Below are 13337 nucleotides of genomic sequence, written 5' to 3'. Positions count from 1 at the left end.
CTAGGCTAGCTTTGAACCGCGATCATCAGATTTCAGTCTCCTGAGTTGTAGCCAAGATTACACGCGTGAATCACCGCCGCCTCACCTCCATGTGTTTTTGTTTGTTTTTTTATTTTATTTTATTTTTGTTTATTTTTTTCCTCATATATTATTTTATTTTTTTTATATTTTTCTTCCTCTATGTGTTTTTGAAAAATATAATAAAATCGGTGCTGGCAGCGGCAGAGGGGAGGCATGTATGTTAAAGCTCCACCAAAGAAATCAGCCTGAAATCAGCTGTCCCGCTCCAACAAGTCCTCGCCCCTTTGCAAACCACGCCTCTGGCCCACCCCAAAGCCGGCCCGGTGCAGTCTAGCTTGCGCTCCAGGCCACGCCCCATGTCGGGTACACTTCGGAGCCCAGCTCTTCTCAGGCCACGCCTCTGTCCCGCCCCTGTCCAATCTAGCGCCAGCTGTAGGTCCCGCCCCGCCTCTGAGCCACACCCTCACGCGTCACAGCTCTGCTCTTAGGCCACGCCCCCTCCCTGCCCCACAGTAGCCCTCGTCCAATCTAGCGCTCGCCCGGTGTTCTACTCGCCTCTGGCCCCGCCCCCTTCCCGCCCCGCCCCCTTCCCGTCGCGAAGATCAGCCGGGGGCCCCGCGGGGCCCCGCAGAGAAGAAACCCAGGGTCCCAACTTTCCGCCGCGCTCCAGCATCGCGTCCCCTGGCCGCGCGCGGGACTGGCGCGTCGGAGTCCTCGCGCCCTCTCGGAGCCCCGCCATGGCTCGCGCTTACGGCGGCCGCGTGCTGGCCGCACTGACCCAGCTGGGCATCCCTGCGGCCGTGCTGGCGGCGCTGGGCGCGCAGCTGCTGTTCCAGCTGCAGGCGGGGCGTGCGGAGCTGAGAGGGTCCCGGCGCGGGGCGCGGGGCGTGGGGCCGGGCGCGGGCCCCGGGCTGCCCGAGGACGCGGCGGGCGCGCTGCTGCCGCTGGCCGCCGCGCTGGCCGCGCTGGCGCTGGTGCTGGGCCTCACCTGCCTGCTGCTCACGGGCCTCTGCGGCCACATAGGCGCCGAGCTGGCGCGGGGACCCGGCCCCGGCAGGTAGGAGAACTGGCCTGGCCCTGGGCCACCTCGGGCTTCGGGAGGGAGATGGCTGCCTTCCTCTCTTCTTTTCCCCGGACTCCCCAGGATGTCCGACTCTTTCAACAGCTGTATCCACCGGTGAGGAAACTGAGGTCCGGCCGAGGGCTCAAGCGAGCAGGTCCGGATTGTTTCGGGCGCTAACGCTCTCTGCTTAGCCAAGTCGGCAGCCCACTCCTGCCCTTCCTCCCTTGAGCTCCACCAAAAGAAAGTCCCACCCCTGGCTGCACCCCAGCCCGGTGGCTCCCCAAGTTTAACTGTGTCTTAGGGTGGCTGCTAGTCTCCAAACTGGCTTGGATACAAGTGAGCTGGATCTCACCTTGACTGTGGTCCAGCTCCCGCCGGCGCCCTGGCCTAGGACCTGAGCGTGGCTGTGAGGACACCTCTGTCGGAGAAGCCTCTGCCAGGAACAGTGGGTGACTGGGCCAAGGGTCCCGCCCTCCAGCTACCCGGCCTCTCTCTGGGATTCTGGGGAGGGACGCAGAGTCTAGGGTGCAATGGGTACCAGCAGAGGGAGCCCTCTACGGGACTGGAGAGCAGACCCTAGCAAAGTAGGCTCCATCTTCCCAAGGAGCCTGGAAGCTCAACTGTCCCCCTCTCCAAACCTGGGCTGAACAGTCTGCAGGGGGTTGGAGCTAGGGCTAACAAGGGATACCACAGGGAAGAAATCTGACCAGGCCCTTAAAACTAGGTTAGACTGGGGCTGGTGGCTCGTGCCTGTAATTCTAGCTCTGTAAGAGGCTGAGTGTAGGACGATCTTGATCTGAGATCAGCCCAGGCAGAAAAGTCCAGGAGACTCCATCTCCAAAACTACCAGGAAAAACAGCAGAGCTGGAGGTGGCTCAGGTCATAGAGCACTTGTCCAGCAAGTAAGTTGAGTGCGCTCAAGGTCCTGCCTCAAACTACAGTATCTAAAAACACACTGTTAATATCAGAAGGTTGGGGCTGGGGATTTAGCGCCTGCCTGGCAAGCACAAGGCCCAGAGTTTGGTCCTCAGCTCTGGAAGAAAAAAAAAAGAAGGTGATGGATACTGGGAAGGAAAGAAAGTGAGAGAGGGAAGAAGGGAGAGTCAGGGGGAGCTCAGTCGAGACTTGCAGGTGAAAAAGAGGCAGGAGATCTGTGGGACTGTTCCTGGGCATGTGCAAAGTGCCTGGGGCACACTTACATGGATGGGGGGGGATAGAGGGAGATCATGGTAGATGGTAAGACTGGAGGGAGAGAAGCACATGCAGGAAGGGATGGAACCATGTGGGGACCCCAGCCCTGTGGTGATGCCATGGAGAGTAGGGAGGGGCTAGGACTCAAGTGGGAATATTTCCCTCTGGTCACAATCTATAAAATAGGGGCAGGGAGAGAGATGCCCAGGAGAGCAAGAAGGAGGCAACTTTTGCTCCACTGGTGTTTGTGTGGGTGGACGGCAAGCAGGACAGAAGCATGCTCCAATTTGCATCGGCCCTGCTCTTGACAACCCGAGCAGAAGCTAACCTCCCTTGGGAGCATGCGCTCTGAAGGTGGAAATCAGAGCCTAGTAAACAGAGCTTGTGCTTACAGCTGCATCAGGAGTCTAGATGTTTGAGTGGACTGATGTGTGGCATGGACTAAGGGAAAGAGGGATGGTTGGCAAACAGGTGGACAGGGTTGGATGGACAGACAGATGGACAAGGCTGGACAGGTGAATGGGTGGGTAGATGAGTGTATGGATAGGGGAACAGGCGGATGGATGTGTGGAAGAGTGAGTGGATGTGTGGTTGCATGGGTGAGCAGTGGATGGATGGATGGATAGGTGGGTGGGTGGTGGATGGATGGATTTGTGAATGGATCTGTAGATGGGTGAGTGGGCATAGGTGGGAGAGAAAGCCAGTAGATGCATGGTGGTATGCCCTACACCTTTCATTCCTGAAGGCTGTCCCATCTCCTTTGGGCTCTTCTCCCTCTCTCTCCTTGGTGGCCTTTCCACCAGCTCCATCTTCTGAGCCCCTTTTTTTCTCCTGTGCCCCTGTGTCCCAGGTCTGATTGGTTTTTCTATGACTGCCGTGGGGTGAGGCATGCGGCCTTGGGCCTATTCTGCTGTGGCATCTCTGTCTACTTGGCAGGTGTGTGTGGGGACAGTGTCTGGGGCACAGGATGCTGGGCTGGGTGGGAAGTGGCTCTAGGTCGGGCCACTGCCTCTGGGCTCCACCATGCCCTTCCTCTGGGCCCTGGGCTCCTTTCTGTCACCAGTGTCCCTCTGTATAACCGAGAACTGTCTTCCCCAGCGCTGTCCATCTATGCCCTGCTGCTGTTTGAGATCGAGACAGGAGCCGCTGCAGCATCTGTGCTGGGCTCAGGCGCTCTGGTCCTGGTGGCCATGCTGACCTACCTTCTGCTTCGAGCTGCACGGGCCACCCGGTGTGGTCCCCACGATCTGTCCCCAGCATACTTAGAAGACGACCCTGCCCGTGCTGCCGAAGTCCCCAGGGCGGGCTCCAGGGCTCAGCTCCAGCAGGGTACCAGCCCCTGTCTCCCCTATGCACTTTGCCTGGAGTCTGGGGGTTCCCCAGGGCCCAGGGCCACTGCCATAGTGCCTGCAGCCCTAGGGGGAGGGCGGGGCAGCAGCCTGCCCGAGTCCCCCCTCGGGCCGCAGACACTGCTAGCCGGCTCAGGACACTGGCATGGGGTCACTCTTGAGATGCAAGCTGTGCTGGGCCACAAGCTGGGGGGCCCAGGGAAGGACTCCACGCTGGTGTGAGCCCAGGCATCGGGTAGAGACCTGGGGCAGGGTAGCACTAGGACTGTGGGCTTGGCAGGCATCCAGGCTCAGCTCAGAGCGGAGGGGGTTTGTTTCTCTCCACTCAGCATCCCTGGGGTTTGGCTTGCAAGATGGCTGCCAGGACCTGGGCCTTCCCTGGCTGGCTGCATCTGATGGGGCTGGCCTTGATGCCAGGGAAGCTGGGAAACACGAAGGAATGAAATTCTTCCTAGGTGGCTAGGGTGGGGCTTAGGTATTAATCTCCTCATGTCTCCATCTATTTCGCAGATGAGGGAACCGGAGTCCCACAAGGGGCAGTGACACGGCAGGGGTCCCAGTTCTGAGCACCAGCGGCGGGACTCACACCTAGAGTCCCCCATAAGACCCATGATGCTGATGGATGGCTCAACCTTGGACATTCTGATGCCTACCATGGCCTGGGGACTGAACACGGACCCTTGTGTGCTGAGATCAGAGAAGCCCAAGACAGGAGCAGGATGTGGGGCAGGCCATCAACTCCAGGCATGCCGCCTCTCTGCCCCCTGCTTCCTTATCTGTACAGTGAGAAAAGGGACCAACTCCCAGTCCTAAGCCAGAGACCTGGGTCTCCATGGAAGCTGCCAGGGGGGCTGTAAATGCTTGGTGCTCAATTTGTGGCCACTGTCTCCAAGCTACCTGGCAGGCGCAGCATCTCTGGTGACCTGGCCCCTTTTGGCTTGCACCACTGAAATCCAGTCCCAGCCCACTCTCCCATGTGCCGCAGACAAGTGGGTGCCAGGAGCTGGGGTCCCTGGGCACACGACTCTTGTGGAACCCCAGGTCCTGTGGATCTTCACACATGAATTTCCTGGGGTGCACAGGTTTGGTACCATTTGTACCCCAAATGGAGAGCTATCCCCAGAGGTCCCTCAGCCTGTGCCCCTGGGCCATGCAGGGTCCCCAGGACCCAGGGTGCAGCAGAGAAAGGTCAGCTGCAGATGGTAGAGGCCTGGGCTCACCCTCTGGGGAGATAGCCCAACACTTCTGCTGGGCAGGCCTTGGTGGGTACTGCCTGGCTGCCACCTCCCAGAGCCTCTAGAAGCTGCACACAGTAGAAAGGGACATGCACCACCACACCCAGAATGGTGTCTGCCTCGGGCATATGTGGGTCGAGGCGGGAGGGCCACAGGTTCTGGACTAGCCTGGGCTGCAGTGCCACCCTGTTGCAAAACAAGGGTTTGTACTCTCACATACCTGGTACTTTCTGCTCACAGCTGCTGTGGGGGCCGTGAGATGGACACAAGTAAGAGGAAGCTTGGCACCGCCGACTCCATCTAGTTGAGCCCAGATGCTTCTCTCTGCAGAGTCTGGGAGGGGCAGGGCCAAGCAGTGCTCAGCACCATCTTTGTGCGTGTGCATGCTGTGGGGCTTGGATTCGGGGCCAAGGCGCTGCCCTGAGCTCTTCAACTCAAGTGCTCTACCAACTCGAGCCACAGCATCACTTCTGGTTTTCTGATGGTTAATTGGAGAAGAGTCTCATGGAATTTTCTGCCTGGCTGGCTTTGAACCAAGATCCTCAGATCTCAGACTCCTGATTAGCTAGGATTACAGGTGTGAGCCACCAATGCCCAGCTGAGCACCATCTTTATGGGGAACAAAACCACCCCTGAGGACCCTCACCAGACAACGGGGACCCATCTATCCTGACCAGTGATGACCGTGATGACTTCTCCAGAGCCTAAGGACTAAAATGGTGACCCACAGGGCCATGGCCATTCTTTTTTTTTTTTTTTTTGGCCAGTCCTGGGCCTTGGACTCAGGGCCTGAGCACTGTCCCTGGCTTCTTCCCGCTCAAGGCTAGCACTCTGCCACTTGAGCCACAGCGCCGCTTCTGGCCGTTTTCTGTATATGTGGTGCTGGGGAATCGAACCTAGGGCCTCGTGTATCCGAGGCAGGCACTCTTGCCACTAGGCTATATCCCCAGCCCCACAGGGCCATTCTTGACCAGGACTGTTGAATGGTTCTGTGCCTCCCTCCATGGCCCCAGGCCCGGGTCTATGTAAGTATATAGCTCATGTCTGCACCCCAAAGATGGCTGAAGATGGTCTCTTTCCTCACCTGTCACCCAGTTCCTTCTTAGAGTTCAGGGAGCCCTGCCATTTGGGCCCGGGGTCACAAGCTCAGGTTCCAGTATAGCAAGCCCCTAACTGGCTTTAGTGGCCCCCAGGACAACCTGCTCTGCACATAGGGATACTAAGGTCCAAGGAATGAGGTCATTCACAAGACAGTGTGTGTTCAGAGCTGAGGGTCTGGTTACATCCAGGTGTGGGGGAAGGCTGGGGTTCAAGGTTGGTGCAGGCTGAACCCCAGAGCAGAAGCAGCACCTCCTTAATTCTGTACTGTGGGTCCCTCACCAGCTCCCCATCCTCTGGTCCCCACATCCTCCTGATCCTGCAAGGTTCTCACGTGCAGGCTCAGGAGGGGTGCTGGCTGCTAGCACCATCCTATTTCAGCTGAGGCCCATCCCGGGGCTGGAGCCAAGCACTTGGCCCTGACTCTGACACCTGATCTAGGCTTGGCAGTCCCGGTGCAGAGACACCAGGGAGCCAGGCAGAGCCACTGGGGCAGTCACAGGATCACACCTGGCTTCCTCCTTTGGCCTCCTGCCCACCCAAGCACAGCTTTGTCAAACAGCAAAGCAACACAAGCCAGGGTCAGTGTCCTGCTGAGTGGAGGCCAGGCCAGGCATTGAAGAAACCTTACACGGCAGGCTGGGCCTGATTTGTGCTACAGCAAGCAACCCACTAGCTCTGTGCTAGCTGGGGCTGGCCGGCATGGGACCAACCTCCCAGTGCTTCACTACTGTGGAGAGGATTTCGGCTGTCCTGCCATTCAGCCATTTACAAGGGCTCCTTGTGTAGACAGCGGATCTTGTTCTGTGACACACAGTGCTGTCAGCAGGGCCAGCACCCTGCAAGGCTTCGTCCTGTCAGCCCCGCTGGAGATGAGCACAGCATCAACCCGTGGGAGCCTTGCCAGAGATGGTTGACATGTAGGACATCTGGAAATGAGCACGGGGGCAGTGCCAGAGATGACTGACATGTAGGACAGGAAGTGAGGGGCAAGGCCCCCGACCTCAATGTGGCTGCACCGTCCACTAGGCTGTGGGCCTGGATGGAACTGAGGTGGGCTCAGACCCACATGGGAGCTGTCCTGGCGGAGGTAGCGCCAACACCCAGGAGCTCACCCTGCTGGCCATGAGCCAGAGGCAGAGGCAACGGCCTGGAATGGCCAGGGTGGACCAGGCAGAAGTGTGGGGTGGGGGGCAGCCTGGGTCTGCTCTGACTTGGCACTTGGGACAGGTGCAGGCTGCTGGGCAAGCCCGTGGGGTGTTCCCCAGGCCTGGGATGAAGCAGGTGGCTGGGCTCCAGGGATGGGATCTTGCTGGGGGATGGCAGAGGCCTCAGTGGACTCGGGATAGCACGGGTTACCAGGAGGCCCTGGCCTCCACTGACACCCAGGGAAGTGATCCAGGATGGTTTTGGGGAGCTTGCAAGCCTGGAGACAGAACAGTCAGCCTTTGCTTCCCAGTTGGATTGGATTCCACAGCGCCAGGGCCAGTGTCCAATACCCCAATACTGGTGGGTGCCACAGCAGTGCAGAGGCCACAGCTGTCTAGGCAGCTCACTGGCTTCATCGCTGCCCAGCAGGGCTGCCTCCCCACTCAGAAAGCAAGGCCAGATAGGTTTCTCCTAGACTCCTCCCGCCCAGCAGAGCCTCAGCAAGAATCCTGCCAGGTTGAGTTCAAGCCACTCTCACCCCTTGGTGCCCCATGGCCTGTCTTCAGCCATAGCCCTGTGGAGGCAGCAAGTCCCTCCACCCTGGCCCCCTTTGGCACTTTGCACCCAGGCCTCCCACCCTGCTCCCAGACTGCAAATATCCACTGGCTCCTGTGTTTGGGGTGGAGCGCTCCTCTCAAATCTTGAACACAATCAGAAGTTTTTCTGTGTCACTGGATGGGTCCATGTGTACCCTCCAGGCAGCCCTGGGCCCCACTTTCCACCCCCTGCCCCCAAGCCAGTGCTGACGTAAGCCCCTGGAGTTGGCACCTCCCTTGGGCCCCAGGGGTCTGGTCTGCCTAGTGAGTGGTGAGCTGAGTGGGGCTTCTGGGCCCAGCTGGGCCACAACCTGCAGACTGTGGTTCCTGTCCCCAGCCCTGGGTGGTGGGTGGCAAGTCTTCCTGCGTGGCCTGCAGCTGTGGCTAAACTGCCAAGCCTGGCAGGCACTACAGACCTGGGAGGAAGGACTCTGCCATCCATTTGCCACCACTGTCCTCTCCCTTCCTCAGAGCCTGTGTGTAGGGGTTTAAACATGGCGTCTATGCTTGGGTGATCTGCCCAGGACTCCCATCTCAGCTGTGGCCTTACCACACCAGCCTCTATTTTCCTATCTGCCAGATGTAGAGTGGGGTGCAGTCAGCATTCCAGCAATGGTAGCCCTCACTGTAGAATAGGTGCTGTGGGTCCTGCTCCCTCCTTCCCTGGTCCTCAGCTCCCTTCTACTCCACGAAATGGGTTCCCCACCTGCTTGAGAAGGACCAGCACCAGGTAAGCCAGGTAGTGTTTATTACCAGAGCTGCAGCATGCTACAGGTGGCAGTTTGGACACGTCACTGAAGGCACAGGTTCTGGCCTAGCCCCTCCCCCGCCCAGGCCTGTAGCACCAGGTCGGGAGACCAGCCTCCCCACACCCCAGCCTCAGCTCTGGTAGCAGGATGGGCTAAGGGCTGGAGGATGGTCATGGCAGCAAGCCACGTGGCGGTGGGTTGTTGCAGGCCTGGCTTCTGCCACTAGGAGACGCTGGGGGGCAGACGGGCAGCAGCTGTCTTCTCCACCACAAAGCCATAGTTATACTGGGGGGACACAGTGTGGGGAAGGGGTTCAGCTGGGAGGTGACAGGCCTGCAGGGTGACTGGAACCCCTTCCTTCACTGCCATACCCATGACTCACCTCCTTCTCAATGTCTGCCAGTGACTTGATGGTCAGGTCCCCGAAGGTGGAGAATGCCTAACAGCAAGCAAGGGAAGGTTAGTCTCCACTGGGGCCCCACTTGGGACCCCTATTCCCTTTCTTCTTCCTATTTTCTGTCTAGTTTTGAGACAAGGTCTCTGTAGCCCAGGCTGGCCTGGAACTCACTATGCTTCTGTCTGCCTCCTGAGTTCAGGATTACAGGCGTGACCGTGGGGCCAGCTCCCCTTTCATCTTTAGGCCCCCATCTCTCCACTTGCTGGGTGGGCTCTCCCCACCTCCTCAGAAGCTGCAGGTCCAGCATCTGATCACAGCATTACTGACCTCCTGCTCCCCATTCTAGAGCTACAGATCCTCCTGCTCCCATTCTAGAGCTAGAGGCCCTTCTGTACCCCTATTCTATAACTAGAGACCCTCCTGCATCTCCCCTTTCTGAGACAAGAGACCCTTTTTTACCCCCCATTCTGGGACTACAGAACCTCCTATACACCCCCATTCTGGGACTAGAGGTCCTCCCATCCCCCCATTCTGGGACTAGAGGCCCTCCTGCCCCCCGTTCTGGGACTAGAGACCCTCCTATCCCCCTAGTCTGGGATGGAGACCTCTGGCGCCCACTTTACTCAGTGCTCTTCCTTAGCCCAGGACCTCCATGCAGGACACTGGGTTGCAATGGCAGCAGGGAGTAGAGCAACCCCAGACTCCCCAAGACCCCAACTCACCAGGGGGCCACAGCCCTTGCCCTCAAATCGGGGGTGCAGCGTGAAAGGAACCCCATCCATGGCTGGAAGAAATCAAGTCAGGGAAGGAGCTGAGGCATCTTGCTGCCTGCCCTCACCCCAGCCCCACAGCCCCCAGGGCTGCCTGTGCGGGTGTGTGCTGGACCACTGGCTCCACCTGCAGCACCTCAGGAAAGCTTACAGACTTGGGGGTGGTACGGATGGAGGACAGGCCTGGACCCACTCTGGCTCCTCAGGGATATCATCCTGGGCTAATTACAGCCCCATAGTGCCTCTGTTTCCCCTCTGTGCTCACCTGAGATCCCGTAGAGGCTGGACACCTCATAGATGGAGTCACTCCTTCGTAGCGTGGATGCCCGGGAGCCCAGCCTAGCCAGCGTTCTCTCGGGCAAGCTGCTTTTGCTGGTGGATGGGTGCAATGACCATGGTCAGGCCTTGCCAGTTCCTGACCCTCCCCCCACCCCCGATCCCCAAGGACTTACCTGGGCTGGTTGGAGTGATCCAGGGAGAGGCCCCGCATGTCACGGCTGAGTGCTCGAGGCTTGGGCACTGGCCTTGGGGCTTTGGCCTTCTTGCACCAGATGGCAAAGCCACCCATGTCCCTGGAACAGGAGAAAGATGAGATAGTGGCCCACAATATAGCCAGGGCTGGGGGGGAACCACCTGGAGCTGTTGGGGACCCAGGCCTCGATGTGACCACCATTTGAGATGATGCTCAACCTGAAATGCATACTAACAGTGCTGGGTGCAGTTGGCATCCCCTGCTACACACCCCACCTCACTGGCTCCTTGCTGACCCACATGACATACAGCTGTCCCTGAACTGGTATGAAGAACTGGCACATGGGGAGTGGGGGGGAGGGGGGAGGAGGAAGAGGGCTGGAGGGAGGCTGAAGGGCTGGAGCAAGCAGGGTAGGGAAGGAGTGGTAGGCAGGCTGGCCCAGGCAACCTACCCAACTCGTAGGTATCCGGGTACAGTCTTAGTCTTCCCACTCAGACGAACATCAAACACAGCCACGTCTGCGGCCCCCAGGGGCATCAACTTCACACACATTCGTTTCTTCTTGGACACAGAGGCCTCTGGAGTGATAGAGAGCAGGGACAGAGATGAGAGTGCCCCAAGATGGCTCAAGTGTGAGGCCAACTGATGCTGTTTGAACAGCTTGGCACAGGGAAAGACCGTCCTGTTAGCTTCGTCAGCACAGGGGAAGGTGTCACATCACAAGTAGAGTCATTGGAGGGGACTGGACAAAGCTGCTGGAGCAGATTGGTGATGGGCAGGGACATGGCAGGCTAGCTCAGAGCTGAGTCCCTCCTACTCTTCCAAACCTCCCGGTTCTTGACACCAGAGGGCAGCAGTTCCTTCAGTTCCTTTGCCAAATCCAGCCAAGGCCTGTTTTTATACAACTGGTGAGGTCAGAAGGGTTTCCACACTTTTTTTTTTTTTTGGCCAGTCCTGGGCCTTGGACTCAGGGCCTGAGCACTGTCCCTGGCTTCTTCCCGCTCAAGGCTAGCACTCTGCCACCTGAGCCACAGCGCCCCTTCTGGCCATTTTCCATATATGTGGTGCTGGGGAATCAAACCCAGGGCCTCATGTATACGAGACAAGCTCTCTTGCCACTAGGCCATATCCCCAGCCCGGTTTCCACACTTTTAAAACAATTGTAAAAAAGAAAGCCAGGAGCTGGTGGCTCAGGTCTGTAATCCCAGTTATTCAGGAGGGTGAGATCTGAGGATCAAGGTTGGAAGCCAGCCCCAGCAGGAAAATCAGTGATGCTCTTTTTTTTTTTTTTTGCCAGTCCTGGGGCTTGAACTCAGGGCCTGGGCACTGTTCCTGGCTTCTTTTTCTTTTCTTTTCTTTTCTTTTCTTTTCTTTATTGTCAAAGTAATGTACAGAGGGGCTACAGTTTCATACATAAGGCAGTGCATACATTCCTTATCCAACTTGTTATCCTGGCTTCTTTTTACTCAAGGCTAGTACTCTACCACTTGAGCCACAGCACCACTTCCAGCTTTTTCTGTATATGTGGTGCTGAGAATCGAACACAGGGCTTCATGCATGCTAGACAAGCATTCTACCACTAAGTCACATTCCTAGATTTACTTCAGCTTTATCTTTTTATTTATTTTTGCTGATCCTGGGGCTTGAACTCAGAGCCTGGGCACTATCTCTGAGCTCAAGGCTTTACCACTTGAGCCACAGCTCCACTTCCTCCATGAGACTCTTCTGTTCAATTAACCACCATAAAACCGAAGTCATGCTGTGGCTCAGAGGTAGAGTGCTAGACTTGAATGCAAAAGCTCAGGGACAGTGTCCAGGCCCCAAGTTCAAGCACCACAACTAGCAAAGAAAAAAAATGTAAAAAAAAGCAAAGAATGGAGCCAGTCAGATGCCAGTGGCCTATACTTGTAACCTTTGCTACTCAGGATGATGAGACCTGCAGGATCAAGGTTCAGAGCCAGCCTGGGCAGAGGAGGATCAAAACTGGGCAGAAAGTCTTCAGGACTATCTCCAGTTAAGCCCAGTGATAAGCAAGAGTGCAGGGAGGGAAGGAGTGGGGAGAGGGAGGAAGGAAGGAAGGAAGGAAGGAAGGAAGGGAGGGAGGGAGGGAGGGAGGGAGGGAGGGAGGACATAGACATCATCTGTTCTCTACGGAAGAGCTGACCGTTCCAGTATCAATGAATACCCCTATAACCCAGATGCAAGTGAGAAGAGACGGTGGGGAAGAGGTGGGCAGGGTGAAGCTGGGATAGGAGGAGGTGGCCCTGCGGGTGGCGTCCATGGTCCGCAAGTTCGGGTGGCAGCCTCCGCCCGTCCCCGTCCCATCCCGTCCCCGGGCGGGCCAGGCCGCGCCGGGCGCTGGTCTTACTGGCGTCCAAAGGGTCGCAGACTGGGGTGAAGCCGGGCGGGAGCGCGCTCTTGTCAGCCACTATCTGGATGTCCACCAGCACGTTCTCCTGCGGGTTCTGCACAGGGCGGGCGTGGGCGTGACCCGGGGCTCACCGCCTGGCGGGCGCGGGGCTCGAGGCGGGGCGGGAGGGGCGGGCAGGGGGCGCCACTCACCTCCAGGTTGCCCAGGGCGCAGAGGCACAGGAAGTATCCGGATTTCTGCGCGAAACCCTTGCCAAAGCTGGCGGGCGCGCCCTCCACGGTGCAGGCGATCTGCCGGGAGGACGCGGGTCAGCCGTCCGCCAGCCCGTCCGCCCGCCCGCCCACCGCAGACCGGCCCGGCCCGGTCCGCCGTCTCTCACCGCGCTGAATCCCCGCGGTGGGGGTGCCGAGGCCGACGACCAGACCAGGCCAGCCAGCGGCGCCGCGTCGGGCGCGGGCGCGGGCGCGAGCTCGGGTGCGGGATCCATCCCGAGAGCTTAGCGCCTCCGGAGGGCTCGGACCTCCGACGGTGAAGTTCCGACAGGAGCGGGACTACAACTCCCAGAAATTCTTGCGAGGTAGGGACGGAGCCCTGGTGCGCGTGCGCGTAAGGCTGCTGCCCAATGGCGCGAGGTTGTGTCGCCACGCCCTGACGCGTCGCCCAGGCACGCCCTCGGACGACGTTTGCGGAAAAAGGTTTGGAAGATTTTTCACGCCCAGCTACTTCCGCCGGGAAATGGCGGTCTCAGCAGCCAGGACTACGTTTCCCAGGATTCCTCGAGACGGGAGCCTCCCCTACAGGGCGAACCTGGGCGAGTCCCGGGAAAACAGGAGGGAATTGGGGACAATCTCAGCTCTAGTTCTGGGGGGCTCATGG

The 13337-nt window shown here is 58.5% G+C and overlaps 2 protein-coding genes across 4 annotated transcripts; one reads left to right on the top strand and one right to left on the bottom strand.

Annotated features, from left to right (window-relative positions):
• The first annotated feature begins 734 nt into the window (after positions 1-734).
• Tmem221 (transmembrane protein 221) lies at positions 735-5313 on the top strand. Of its 2 annotated transcripts, XM_048340891.1 has the most exons (4): positions 735-1078; positions 3126-3211; positions 3374-3604; positions 4135-5313. In XM_048340891.1, the coding sequence occupies exons 1-4, from the start codon at positions 759-761 to the stop codon at positions 4188-4190; spliced, it is 693 nt and encodes a 230-aa protein (XP_048196848.1). In that variant the 5' UTR covers positions 735-758; the 3' UTR covers positions 4191-5313. The 2 variants fall into 2 exon arrangements, with proteins under 2 accessions (XP_048196848.1, XP_048196847.1); XM_048340890.1 differs by lacking the exon at positions 4135-5313 and having other exon boundaries at positions 3374-3850.
• Positions 5314-8436: 3123 nt separating this feature from the next.
• Positions 8437-13021, bottom strand: Mvb12a (multivesicular body subunit 12A). 2 transcript variants are annotated; one of them, XM_048342538.1, is made up of 9 exons: positions 12841-13020; positions 12653-12751; positions 12459-12555; positions 10542-10668; positions 10071-10190; positions 9884-9990; positions 9571-9632; positions 8834-8890; positions 8437-8736 (listed from the first exon to the last, which is right to left on the bottom strand). In XM_048342538.1, exons 1-9 carry the CDS (start codon positions 12946-12948, stop codon positions 8674-8676), a joined length of 840 nt encoding a protein of 279 aa, XP_048198495.1. In that variant the 5' UTR covers positions 12949-13020; the 3' UTR covers positions 8437-8673. The 2 variants fall into 2 exon arrangements, with proteins under 2 accessions (XP_048198495.1, XP_048198496.1); XM_048342539.1 differs by lacking the exon at positions 8437-8736 and having other exon boundaries at positions 8837-8971; positions 12841-13021.
• Positions 13022-13337: the final 316 nt, after the last annotated feature.

The sequence above is a fragment of the Perognathus longimembris genome, chromosome 3 (assembly GCF_023159225.1).
Source record: "Perognathus longimembris pacificus isolate PPM17 chromosome 3, ASM2315922v1, whole genome shotgun sequence".
NCBI lineage: Eukaryota > Metazoa > Chordata > Mammalia > Rodentia > Heteromyidae > Perognathus > Perognathus longimembris.
Note: the sequence above shows the minus strand (reverse complement) of the source record. Positions and strands in the feature narration are given on the sequence as shown.

What these genes read in the sequence shown, in the direction of transcription:
- Mvb12a (XM_048342538.1), bottom strand. Translation starts at nt 12,948, where the DNA reads ATGGATCCCGCACCCGAGCTCGCGCCCGCGCCCGCGCCCGACGCGGCG. An exon ending in CACCGCGGGGATTCAGCGCG is followed by an intron (nt 12,752 to 12,840) that starts GTGAGAGACGGC and finishes TCCTCCCGGCAG; the next exon opens with ATCGCCTGCACCGTGGAGGG. An exon ending in GATCACTCCAACCAGCCCAG is followed by an intron (nt 9,991 to 10,070) that starts GTAAGTCCTTGG and finishes CCCATCCACCAG; the next exon opens with CAAAAGCAGCTTGCCCGAGA.
- Tmem221 (XM_048340890.1), top strand. Translation starts at nt 759, where the DNA reads ATGGCTCGCGCTTACGGCGGCCGCGTGCTGGCCGCACTGACCCAGCTG. An exon ending in CGGGGACCCGGCCCCGGCAG is followed by an intron (nt 1,079 to 3,125) that starts GTAGGAGAACTG and finishes CCTGTGTCCCAG; the next exon opens with GTCTGATTGGTTTTTCTATG. An exon ending in CATCTCTGTCTACTTGGCAG is followed by an intron (nt 3,212 to 3,373) that starts GTGTGTGTGGGG and finishes TGTCTTCCCCAG; the next exon opens with CGCTGTCCATCTATGCCCTG.